Consider the following 13,507-nt stretch of genomic DNA (forward strand, 5'->3'; position numbering starts at 1 on the left):
AGAAGAGAAAATTGCCAGTTTTAACTTGATGCATTTCTGTTCGTCAGTAAGAGCAGCTGATTTCAATCCTATGTTCATAAAATAAGCAAATAAAATCTTATGTTCATAAAAAAATAAAAATAAAAAAGACTAGACTTACATTCTAGATACGTAACTTAAAAACTTAAGAGCAACCTGCGAATCGGGAAACATGTGTAAATAATTACCCCACCCTTTAAAAATATATTAAACTCCTGATTTTGGATTCTTAGATTACGTCAGTTACGTGAATTAAGTGTGGTGAGAGAATCATACAATCATATGATTAATTGCTTTGGAATTCAAGAAACCTTCACAAATTTGTATATGACATCTTTAAAAACTGAATATGCAGTACGCTGTAAAGTTATAATGTCTAGGATAATTATGAACGGTATTTTTATATTAAATGTGTATATTTGAAAAGTAGTGTTTACTAGAGGGAGAACAAGAGACTAGATAAAGAGTTTGGATCGAGTTATAGAAAGAATAATTTACTTTTTATTACTTTTTAATGGAAGTATTTATGAAACTGAAAAGAAAAAAAATACGCAAAATTACGTGCTCTCATTTATTTGACATACTGAGTAAACATATTTATATATTTAAGTAACTTGAGATAAGTTTATGTTTAGAGTAATTACTTTATAATTATTAATTTAAAAAAACGTAAAAAGAGCTAATATGCTTCGAAAATCTAATTTTCGTGAGAGCCATAAAGAGGATTTTTTATAATATTTTCCAACCATCAAAAATTGAGATACGAGCATTCATTAAAGACTTTTTGGGTTTTTTTTTTCAATTAAATAAAATGCGCAAAACGTATGTTAAAAATTAATTCTTTTTACTGTTGTTAATTCGTAATCGTTGTAAGATTTAGACACTGCCTTTACTATTTGGCTTTGAACGATATGGATCTTTTAGTGGTAACTTATGTTTCATTCCGCCTGCGAACTGCAGATGAATTGGAGATGAGGAGCTTTTTCATACCAGTTATACATTGGTTTGCCCTTGCCTGCCTAGAGCTATTAGAAAACATCTATCACGTAGTGTTTCATGCCAACCATGGGTCTCGAATCCAGGCTCTACCAAATAGTAGTCATACATAAGCCACTGGGCTAAGGCGGTTGCTATAAATTTTTGTTAGAGAGAGTGTTGAAGTGCGGTTCATCGTTCAGCTCGACATATTTATTTTCTTCAAAGTTTTGATGCATGTGAATTGTTATCAAGCGCATATAAACCGGTAAGTCGAATCTATACAAGGTGGTGGCTTGAGAAACAACAACATTTTTTTGTTTTTTGCAATTTTGTGATTAGAATGTAGAGCTGCTGCAGGGGCACCACCTTGAAAGAGTTCGCCTATAATTAGAGGTGATGACAGCTCTAAAAATAAGTTCGCTGGGACAGGAAAACAAAATGAAATTAATTGGAACAAAGAGTTTTCAACAAATTTTCGCAACGCTCTGAAACTCTGAGAGCAGGGAAATTGCGTGCAAAACTACCAACAAAAGTTGTGCAAACACACGGTCGTTTGAATTCGCCTCAGTTCTTACGAGTGAGCTGCAGAGAACGTTAATGAATAGAGAAGTCTTAATGACTGGAAAGTGTTCATTTTCGAGGGGTACTCGTCTCGCGAAGACAATTCACCATAGACAGATTTTTCAACAAAAATTAACAGTGAGGGGCTGAATTATGTAAATTTAGCAGCAGTCGATAAGAATTTGTTGGTGATTAGAAGCAAAGAATGTTAGGTAGCTTTTTAATATGACCTATGTATATATTTGAATTTCTCCAAATCATCCAAATTATGTACATATGTTATGTCTGTCTGTCTGGTGTCTGTAAAACTTTGTTGAATCAAAATCCTCTATAGCAAACGCTTCATTACCAGGCGCACAGGAAGATGGCATATGCAAATGTAAATTTGTGAATTTATATACATTTGCGCATATGTATATGCTGTGTGTATGTGTGCTCACCAGCCACAGCTCAAGATAAAACGGTAAAACTTCGCAAGAAATCCAGCGCGCACTCATGGCGCAGCGCACATTCATTGGCACAGCATTGTATGTACAGTAAGCTTGAAATGTTACAGGCATCTTCAAATGCTCTGATTTATTTATTTATTTATTTATTTAGTAAGTTTCTAACTGCAGATATATGCATATGTTTTGTGCACTTTTTATCAATTGAAAAACTACATACGTAAAGTAATCTACTAATTAACTATTTGCCTACTATCAGTTAACATAAAATAATTGTTTCCAAATTTTATCTTAGTATTAAAATGTCCGAATCAGACCTTTTTTTTAAGCTACTTGTTTTCTTCTGCAACTTACTGTATGCTCATGCGCGCACTTGACGCACAGCAGCTGCGGCTGTCGAGCATTTAGAACGACATATTTACATACATATATTTTTGCATACATATGTACGATGCCGCGGGCACTCGACTTGACAAAAATTGAAGATTTATCAAATATTGGCAAATAATTCTTCGCGAAATATTCCAATATTGACTAATTTCAAATTGTCGAGAAAATTGGCATATGGGCGGCTCGTTTTATGAATGAAAGTTCTTGCTCTTAGAACTATGAGCTCGAATTTGTCAATGAATTTTTTGAAGATGAGTTTTTGTTGCACAGAACAATAGTTGAAACTGTTCGGCGCCGCCGCGACTGTTCAGCGCTATGGCAACTAGAATGATGGCCGCTACGCCTGCGTCTATGACTGCATTTTATTCTTGTAGTCGCTGGGCATAGAATTTTAGCTTTGAACGACATACGCATTTTGAGGAATAAAGCGAATGCCCTGTGTGTGCGGTTGTATGTACATGCATATGTGTATATTAATAAGCATTGTTTTGCTTGAATTCAATATTTATATTTGCATATGCCATCTTCCTGTGTGCCTGGTAATGAAGCGTTTTGTATACAGCATTTTTTGATTTGATAATTGAACGTACATATATATATACATATAGTTAGGGCATCAAGTGTGCATATACGCACATGCACATACGTCGATGCATATGCAGAAGAAGTTGTTTTAGCATTTGCAGGAATTCGATCATTCGAAATTTACTCCCTAATTATTGCATGAAATATGATAAGGCGATGCTCGTGAGGTAGGTCATGTTGCTTCAGTACACACATATGCGTGCAACATATACATATTTATTAAAGATGCAATAGAACTTAGTTGTCCCATATACATATGTATGCAAATATGTTTCTTTGAAGTTTTATTTTATTTATTTTATTTATTTTAAATTTCAAAGTTTTATACTATCTATAAAATGCATACATATATGAATTATTTATTCCCTGTAAAATACATACATATACATATGTATGTAAATTGAAAAAAAATTCGTTTGGCAAAGGAACAAAAAATGCATATTCAAATGTAAATACATATGTATGTCGATATACCAAAACACTTGTATGCTATGAATTAATTTCGACTCAAAATATTAGTAAACATTTTCATCAAATTTGTTTAGCTTTAAATTTACTAAAACGCACATACCAAAATGTGAGAGGTAAATTAAATCAAAATTATAAAGTTACTTTGATTTGAAATGTTGGCGCATATAATAAATTCAATCATTTTTTCTTCATCACCTTTGTTTGAAAATACAAATTGAATAAAGTTTCGTTTATCAAGGGAACATAAAAATGCACAGGCAAATGCCTTGCAAAATGCCGTCGGCATTCGTCAATTTGATTTCATACAGAAACCAAAAACTGAGCAGAGCCAATGTACTTGTACATAATTCACTGTAATCAGCTCTGTTAAGAACTTCCCCGCTGTCGAGTTAAGCGAGGTGAAATAGTGTTCGCGGTTTCACTTCATTTTTGACAATTCACACTATTCGTAGCTCGTGAGAATTCTCTATATTTAACGTTCTCTGTGAGCTGTTCGTGGAAACAGAGTATTTTTCCTCTGCATGCCGCTTCAAATATTTGTTTCGTTGCAACCTAAAGAATGCTCGGCCCAAGTTGGACATGTACCGGTGCCGTCCAAAGCACCGTGGCTTTTGTGTGATAGATACTTTGTCACCATGCACTGTGGTGGAAGATCCGTTTGTAGATTTTTGAATATTTGTGTCACAACATAAAAAAAAATGCGGCATACAATTAACATGGGCAAAAAAAATATATTTTGTTCCAAAGTTGGACAGTCTCCATGACTAAACCTCCAATAATGAAAGAATTGTTGCCAATGTTTTGGATCTCTCCCTTAGACCTTTTTACAGTCAATATCCACACATGCTTCTGTGCAGCAAACTGGGCACGCCAAAGCACATAAGGACAGCTTGACGTAGAAAATCTGCAATCAAAATAAGCGGCAACTCAACTATCCCTCGTGCTCGCTGAAAGCACTGTTTTTCAAAAAGACATGCGCGAGGAATGTTATCTCGATATGTACTTGAACTTAAAGCACATCTACAAGGATGCAGCAGTGGACCAAAAGCAACAATGGCGTGTGTTTTATTGTTGTTTGATTTCTCTATACAACAACTAGGCAAAAGGTAAACCAAGTTTGACAATTTAGAAAACACATAAATCTAAAAGTAAATTAAAATCATCTGCTCTATTGCTAGTACCTTGTATATGTGCCTTGCTTAAGCGTGCATCCCTTACCTATGGCTCTTTTACAAGTAAAGAGTTTTTTTTATTTTTATTTAACAACTTCTTATATATGTATGTATCTCCCAAAAAACGTTACAAACACTTCATTACTATTGCCCCTTTTCTTGCAGGAGAATGGCTAATATAATTTTGATTGCTTGCCTCTCTGTACTTGGCATCATAATTGCCATCGCGTTATTTCTTGCTGGTGGTTATCTTTGGTGGCGCCACAAACGTTCACAACTTCAGTTTATCGAACCGAATGAGGATGAGGGTTCGAGCAGCTATAGTCTGAGGTAAATACAGATATTAATATATACAACACATACGCACATGAATACACATACCATATGTATGCCTATAAACAACATTCAGATACGCATATTAAACTTTTACAGTCAAAAACAAAAAAAAAAAGAGTTTGGCTCCGTTTTGATATCTAATTTTCACCTTTGTATAAAAACCAGTTGGTTCGCGAGGTTTCGATTCCGTATAAAATGAAATATATTTAATAACACAATTACCCTACATTATAATCTTTAAACGGAAGTTTATGTTTTTAATAGATATTTGTTTTTTTTTTCAAAGCATGTATTGGGAGTTCTTTGAAGAGGTAGAGAATTTAAAATTATAATACAAAGCAGAAATATTGTTGGAATGAAATTTTTTTTATCTGATAGATAATTTTCTTGCATTTCCTGTAACGTCAGCTCATTGCGAAAGGAATTAGGGCCGATGATGCTGCTGGTGCTCTATGAACTTTGCGAACAGTTTTATTTTTTTCAAAATAAATTTCCACAATGATTCATGATCACTTGCCAAACCTTACTGACTACATACAGTGAGTTAAAAAAGTTTAAGTACACTTAAGTTTTGTTCAAAAATTTACTAAAATAATTTTTATTTTTAAATATAAACATAAACTTTTGGCATGTAGTGTAAAAAGAGAATATTGTTAACTTAGTTTCACTCCTTTCACCTCTCTCACTGTTGTGAGTTGAAGAATAATTGTCGTAAAGGGGAGAGAGAGAGCTAAAACAGCCAAAAAAAGTTTACGTACGTTGTTATTTTTTCGTTGTTTCTTTTTCCAAAACTTACGGGTTTTCTCCGTTATTTCTTATCATCGCTTAAATGATCAAAGTTGATAGTACTTTGATGCAAATGGTATGTATAACTATTAATAGTTTTGTGTTTATGGTGACAGTTAACGTATATGATGGGTCGCGGGTGTGAAATATCAGTCGATTTGCGTAAAGTGATTATAAAATTATATTTAGAAAAAAAAATCTTTGCGTGAAATCGGCAAAATTATCGGTAAATCACATTCCAGCGTGCAAGGAGTAATTAATTCTTATATAAACTCTGGAAATATTCGGCCAAAGCCGCGATCCGGCCGGCCAAAAAAACTCTCACAGAGAGACGAGCGCCGAATCTTAGATTCAATAAGGTCTAATCCCAGAAAATCTGCTGTGGAAATACAGGAAGAGGTGCAGCAAAGCGTTGGAATAAGCGTCCACCCACAAACTGTTCGAAATGTACTCCATAAGGCTGGGTACAATGGTCGAACACCGCGTAAAAAGCCTTTTATATCTAAAGTAAATAAAAAAAAGAGGATTGCCTTCGCTAAAGACTATTTGAACAAGCCCGAATCATTTTGGAGCAACGTAATTTTTAGTGATGAGTCTAAATATAATTTGTTTGGTCCAGATGGAGCCGTAAAAGTTTGGAGAAAACCAAATGAGCAGATGAAAGTGAAAAATTTGGTACCCACAGTGAAACACGGTGGCGGTAACATTATGGTTTGGGGCTGTATGACAGAAGCTGGTGTTGGAAAGCTTGTGTTTGTTGACAATGTAATGGAAAGGCACCTCTACCTAAAAATCCTGAGAGAAAATCTTGAGACAAGTGCGACACAATTGGGGTTTGAAAAAAATGGGTTCTTGTTTCAACGAGACAATGACCCGAAACACACGTCATATTTGGTCAGAGAGTGGCTTCTATATAACTGCAAGCAACTACATACACCTCCGCAGTCCCCGGATCTAAATCCTATCGAGCACATCTGGGATCTGCTCGAAAACCGAATACGTAAAGACACAATTACTTCGAAAGAATCCCTAAAGAAGGCTTTACCGACTGAGTGGATGAAAATAACCCAAAATGATACCGGAAACTTAGTGAAGAGCATGCGGCGGCGCTTACAAGCAGTTATCGATGCCGGGGGAGGGCCAACGAAATACTAATAACACTTAACCTATAAGAATTTTCAAATGTTTTTAATATTTTCGGTTAAGTGTACGAAAACTTATTTGACGTGCGCTCAGGACTTTTTTTCATTTTTGTATAGCTATTTCTATGTTTTAAGTTCGTAACCCATGAAAAAGCTTATTTTGTGTTCGTTAACCTTTAAATATATCTATTTCGAAGAATAAATTTTCTTTTTAGATTGTATGATAGAGTTTTTATTGATAATTTTCTAAAACTTCAGGTGTACTTAAACTTTTTTGGCTCACTGTTGGTAGAAATGTTAACTCAGCTGTCAAACCATAGTTTTCGATATCGATAGTTCCCAAACAGCTAGCTAAAAACCCCTTAATACACATATTTTAAAAAATATGTACATACTTTATATTATAACGCAATTCCAATACTTTTTGTATCAAGAAATAAGTGGCAACGACATTCGATATACTTTTGAATTAAAATATTCTCAATCAAAATTGGCGTGATACGCACATCCTAGGACTTAATTTAAAAAATTATTTTATTTAAAGCCCATACCCCAACCTCTTATTAAATTTTATTAATAATTTACATTTCTTCTTTAAAATTAGATATTATTAATAATAAATCTATTTACCTGTAAAAAATAGGTGGCAACACCACCTAAGAATATTTTTTTTATTAAAGCTTGTTAAATAACTTTCATCCGATATATGTACATAATTTAGTATTCATATTAAATGTGGCATAGGTTGCTATTTTACAATAAAAATCAAGTAGCAACACCAGAAAAAAATATTTTTTTATTAGAGCTTTTTAAAAACCTTTCATTTGATATCTTTATCTTCCAATTCCAGTTAAATTTGCGGCAAGGTACCATTTTTGAAATAAAATTCAGGTAGGAACGCCATAAAAAATTATTAGGATCCAAAGTTATAGATGGTTATAAATTATGACCTGGTAAGAGTGATGATGAATATTTCGTTACAAAGTTTTTGAAAAATTTTGAGTACTGGTTATTTTACAATATAATATAAAAAAGTGAAACGAAAATACATACATGCATATATACTTAATATATATAAAGATGTGAAAAATTCAGCTTCATATTGGAAATTATTTTTAGTACTTGCGGAAAATACACTTAATTAAAGTAAAATTAAACATTTTACCTTAATTTTATATCTTCAATATTATGCATAAAATGGCTTATTTTATATAACAAGTATTGATGTTAGTTATGTCGGAGAAATTAAATTTTCAACAGAAGCAAATGTATATATTGAATTTAATTCTATGAGTACAGACAAATATTCATTGGCTTTAAATTATTCTTTCAAAATTTTTGATTATTCTACATTTTAGACTTCCTCAATCTTCAACTCAGGAGATGCCGGACACATCACTTCCACCTACGAAAACGCAACAGTATCAAACCACCGCCCAATCACTAGCTACTCCATTACAAAATAATATCAATCGTAAATTGAATGGATTTCTCAATTTAAAAACTCCATTGATCGGGTGAGTCTATCATGAGCAAATATCTATACTTAAAAAAATCACTAGCTAACTTTCAAAATCTATGGGTAAAACCTTCGGGAAGGTAATACTTTTTAAAGAGGAGTGAAGGTAATAGAATTGAGTTTCTAAGTAACTTCGACCGAATTATGCAAATTTGGGAATAAATAATAAATTCATATTTATATTGCTTAAACAGTTTTTATTTAATTGGAGGGACACGATTTATCTGTGGCGATTCTAGCCATTTTCCTTGATTGTTTCCTTCGGTATCAATAGTTGTTAACAGTAAATTTCCGCATTGAATTTTTAATTCCTTGCAAGATTCTTTTTGTAAAAAATACCTTTATAATTTCACCAAACGTGCTTTGCTTTGATGAAATTTGGTTTTTGATAAAAGCTATGCTGTTTTAACACGTTTAAATCATTTCGATAACCTTGATCTACTTTATATCAACTGATCGAAAACCATCAATTCATCTTATCTTAAGCGCCGTGCTTTCAACTAACTTGGCACTATGAACTTTTAAACATTAGCCATGTTTTTCTGTACACAAATAGCAAACGAACACTCTTATTCGGTTCACTAAGCTATGGCAGCAGTGGTATAAACTCTCCTTTATTAACCCTCCGTTGGAAACCTTTTTTAAAACCTTCGGTTGGACATCTGGGTCCTGTCAGACCCCTATGTATTTACTTACATTTATATGGGAATATGTGGCCACTGCGCTACATTTATAATTCTTTTTCAAGTATCGCAGGTATACTATACATATGTATATTTTTAATTACTGACCTATTCATATGGTTTTGACATTGGCGCGACAACCGCTTATGCGCTTTTGGCCGAGTTTAACAAAGCGCGCCAACCGTTTTTTCCTCAAGCTAACCGGCGTCAGTTGGACACACCAAGTCAAATCAAGTCCTTCTCCACCTGATCTTTCTAACGCAGAGGGGCTTTTCTCTTCCTCTACTACCACCAGTTGGTACCGCATCGAATACTGTCAGAGCCTGAACGTTGTATCCATTCGGACGACATGACCTAGCCAACGTAGCCGCTGGATCTTTATTCGTTGCGCTATGTGTATGTCGTCGTAACACTCATATTCGCCGTCGCCAACGCGCAAATATCGCTCGACGCTTCACCGGATATTCTTATTATCCACGCTTCTGAGCCATACGTTAGAACGGCCATGATGAGAGCCTTGTAGAGTATTATTTTTATTCGTCTAGAGAGGACTTTACTACTCAATTACGTACTTCGTCCAAAGTAGCACTTGTTGGCAAAATATATTCTACGTTGAATTTCCAGGCTGACATTGTTATGGGTGTTAATGCTGGCTGCTAAATAAACGAAGTCTTTTACAACCTCGAAATAATAACTGTCAACAGTGATGTGGGTTAAAGGTTAAAGAAGTCACACGACAGCGAGTCACCTCGTCTGAAACCTCGTTTAGTATCAAACGGCTCGGAGAGGTCCTTCCCAATTCGGACGGCTCTTCTGGTGTTAAGCAACCTCATCTTGCATAGCCGTATTATTTTTGCGGGGATACCAAATTCAGAGTTACCTTCAGAAGTAAAAATAATCGATGAAAACATTTTGGCTCGAAAAAAAAAAAGTTTTTTTGTTTTATTCTTTATTTCGACTCATTTCGAAGAAAGTTGAAGAAAAAAAGTTGATTAAAATGGAATTTATGGTCAAATATGAAATGATATTATTGGATAAACTTCTTCGTCTTACGCATTTATTTAAACATGTTGTTTTAGTACAATGAACAAAAGAAAACGAAAAGAACAGTGTTGCATGAATATGTACGTTGTATGAAAGGGTGCATTTAAATGTATTTCAACACATATTTATTTATGTATTCGGTGGAAGGCAAGCAAAATATGTATAAGAGCTTTTTGAGTGCTCTTGACATACTGGATTCTTGCTTACAATACAATAAAAACAAGTTTTTCCTAGAAGCTTCTCGCTTCCTGTGAGTGTATCGGCTCGGGTTACAATATAGGGATAGTAACTGGCTTGTTGAAAAATGATTCCGTAGCCAAACGAGTAGTGATTTGAGAAATAACGGCTGGATTATTCATACGATTTTCGATGTTTGCGAGAACCAATGTGTTTGATAAAGTCGTCAAAAAATTTCGTTTTATATAGGGGTATACAGCCACTTAAAAAAAAGGACAAAGAAACGACACAACAACCGTTTTTTTTATGTGTTGGTAAGCTAAATGACCAAAAATTTAGTCTAAATATAGATTTTTGTAAAAGTAGAAAACAGCTGGTAGAATAGTCAAAATACATCATATTTCCATACATTTATAAGGGGTCCATCAGCCAGATGCGAAGGTGTAACTTTTTAAATTTTTTTATTCGTCCTGTTCGAGGATCCATAAATCGATAGAAAATTAAATTTTAGGAAGCTACGTAGAAGCTCAAGTCGTTAGGTGTACTAGAAATATATTAAATTCACGTCCAAAGTCGAAAAAGATCTGGCCAGCAACGGGTGCACAACGGAAAAATTGAATAAACTGAGAGGACAACAAAAAAGACAATTCTTTTGAAAACTTGATAAATATCTACGAGGTGTGAATTTTCAAATTTTGCGAGCTACGTACATTCAATTTTTTCATTGTGCACCCATATCTGGCAAACCCTTTTTCGACTTCCGATTATTATTTTTTTTATGTTTTAACGGTTTTAGCAATATAGCATGTTTAGCTTATTTGTGAGAGGCATAAATAAGACAAGTGTTCTCCGTGTTTTTTCTGCTATCGAAAAAAATGGATCAAAGAAGTTGCATCAAATTTTGTGTAAGAAATGGAATTAAGTGTTCAAAACCACTTGAAATGTTGACAGTGGTATACGGTAAGAGTACTCTAAATCAAAAAAATATTTGATGAAAATGTTGAGAAAGTGAAAAAATTGTTATAGAGAATCGTCGAATCATAATTAGAGAAGTTGCGAAGTTCGTTCCAAAATTGCTGAATTGTGGCCAAAAACAACGTCGCATGAGCATCGCTCAGGAATTCTTGAATAACGTCAACGATGACCCAGATTTGCTTAAAAGGGTCATAACTGGTGACGAATCATGGGTATATAGTAATGGCATCGTCCCAAACTCCAATCGTCTCGATGGAAGAGTCCAGGAGAGCCAAGAGTCGAGACTTAAAAACCAAACCATCCAATTCCTTTGTTAAATCTGTAGCTGAATCCGAAAATCTTCATAACTACACTTTTCATAATAACGGTTTTGAATTAAGGGAAAAAAGTAGATTATAATCATTTCTTATATGAGCAGAATCCGCTCACCGAGCGGTGAGCACAGTGGTTCGCACGAGATATTTGCACTTACTATGCTAGGTCGGTGGTGCAACCAGAGTGGAGAGAATTCAGAACTTGTGGCCAAAATCAGGCCGTTAACTGGCTCTCAACGATTTTGAAGGAATCAGCTAATATGTTGACATAAAGGGGGAAGTTTTTTACGGCAAAACTGACACCATGTTGATGCTATACAACAAAATCAATGCAATCGTCTGAAAAAGAACTGACTGTTTAAAAAGTTTTTATTATTATTGAAACAGTTTTTATACCATAAAAGATAGTAGTTGTTATAGCAACAGCACCGTAGCAGTCGGTACCTATTCCATCTGTACCAAATCTACCAAAAATGTTGCCTTTAGCGCTGTGAGCTGTACCTGTCGCTAATACTCCCATACTAATTAATCTTCTTAACCTAATCGCTGTACACCTAAGCAAGCAATTAACAACATGGAAAAATCCTAATTGGACACCTGAATCCTCTCCCAAAACTCTCCTTACACCCGCATTAACTGTATTTGATGGAATGGGGAGAAAACTTGAACAGAAGAGAGACTCTATCATCGAACAGTTGACTGCAGTAATGACAAAATCGGGAGAGTGGGTAATGCAGAGGAAGCAGAGCTGGCTGCTGAAACGGCAAATTTGAAGTTGCTCATGATAGCCACCGAGAAGAGAATTACAGCAGTTGAGAACGAGTGTACTGATGTTCTTACTATTCGTAGTGAATTGCTTATTACTATGGTTCAGTTCTGCGTTACTGGAAGCCGCGCAGTTTTTACTGATCCGATTATCAACGGGATCCCTCAAATAGCTGGTGAGTAGTTGGCTGAAATGTTGGGAAAGGTATTACACTGCGTCTCGTACGAAACTTCGCCTTTGCGACAAATTTTTCGGCTGCGGAGTACAAAATGCAATGAACAAAAAATAGCAATTCGTGTACTATAGTTGTGAAGCTATTTTCTACTAATGACCGTATTCAGCTCTTGTCGCTTGGTCTCACATATCTAAAAGGAGATTGATAGCGCTCTTATATTTTTATGAGAGTGTGTTAAAAGCTCAAGTGATGACGTATGCACCAAAGCTGAACCGAATTAATATATTAGATCGGCGTTTTAAATCCATAGAAAAATAATAACTTTATTCAACTACTTATGTACTAAATTTGAGTTAGTTATTTATTAAAAAATAGTTTCGTTATATTTATACCAAAAATACAACCTCTCCTAAACTGTAAACACCTTTGAATTACCGAAATGATATTTTTAAAGTTCAGTTACTTACGGGATTCCAGACGCGAACGAGGCATGAAAAGCTATAAGAACTCCACTTAGCCTACCCCAATTTCTTTTACTTTAAAATTACTTACATACATATGTATATTTCATATTTCATTTTGCTACAACGAATAAACATAATTAAAATTAAAGTGTCGTTTTTATAGTTTCGAAAGTCTCTCACATTTGAGCCAATGTTGCTTTTGCCTGCAACATACTTTTATATCTCTCCTTAAATTTATATGTCATTACTGAAAGAATTGCATTTGCAATTATGTATCTTTTCGCAAATTATAAATATTGTTAATGAAATATTCGAACAATCGCGACTGCATAAAAAGAAAACTGAGTTTCTGGAGTGACGACAAAAGCGATTGACAACAGTTCAGTAAGACAAAGTGATCGACTAACTACGCAAGCAAATAAAAGGCTTACACAAGTCGTTAGCCTCATCGGAAAAGGAAAAAGTTCAATAAATCAGGGAACAGCTAACAACGCTCGACGTACCT

The 13,507-nt window shown here is 34.4% G+C and overlaps 1 protein-coding gene across 1 annotated transcript in view; it reads left to right on the plus strand.

The window, feature by feature from the left end:
• LOC129249818 (uncharacterized) overlaps positions 1-8,453 on the plus strand; it is a 30,576-nt gene extending 22,123 nt beyond the window's left edge. The window contains exons 5-7 of the mRNA XM_054889479.1: positions 4,268-4,555; positions 4,787-4,951; positions 8,244-8,453. Coding sequence (XP_054745454.1) covers positions 4,434-4,555; positions 4,787-4,951; positions 8,244-8,406 — 450 coding nt within the window. The 5' untranslated portion in view covers positions 4,268-4,433 and the 3' untranslated portion in view covers positions 8,407-8,453. The remainder of the gene's footprint in view (positions 1-4,267; positions 4,556-4,786; positions 4,952-8,243) is intronic.
• The last annotated feature ends 5,054 nt before the right edge of the window (positions 8,454-13,507 follow it).

Source organism: Anastrepha obliqua, chromosome 6 (assembly GCF_027943255.1).
Source record: "Anastrepha obliqua isolate idAnaObli1 chromosome 6, idAnaObli1_1.0, whole genome shotgun sequence".
NCBI lineage: Eukaryota > Metazoa > Arthropoda > Insecta > Diptera > Tephritidae > Anastrepha > Anastrepha obliqua.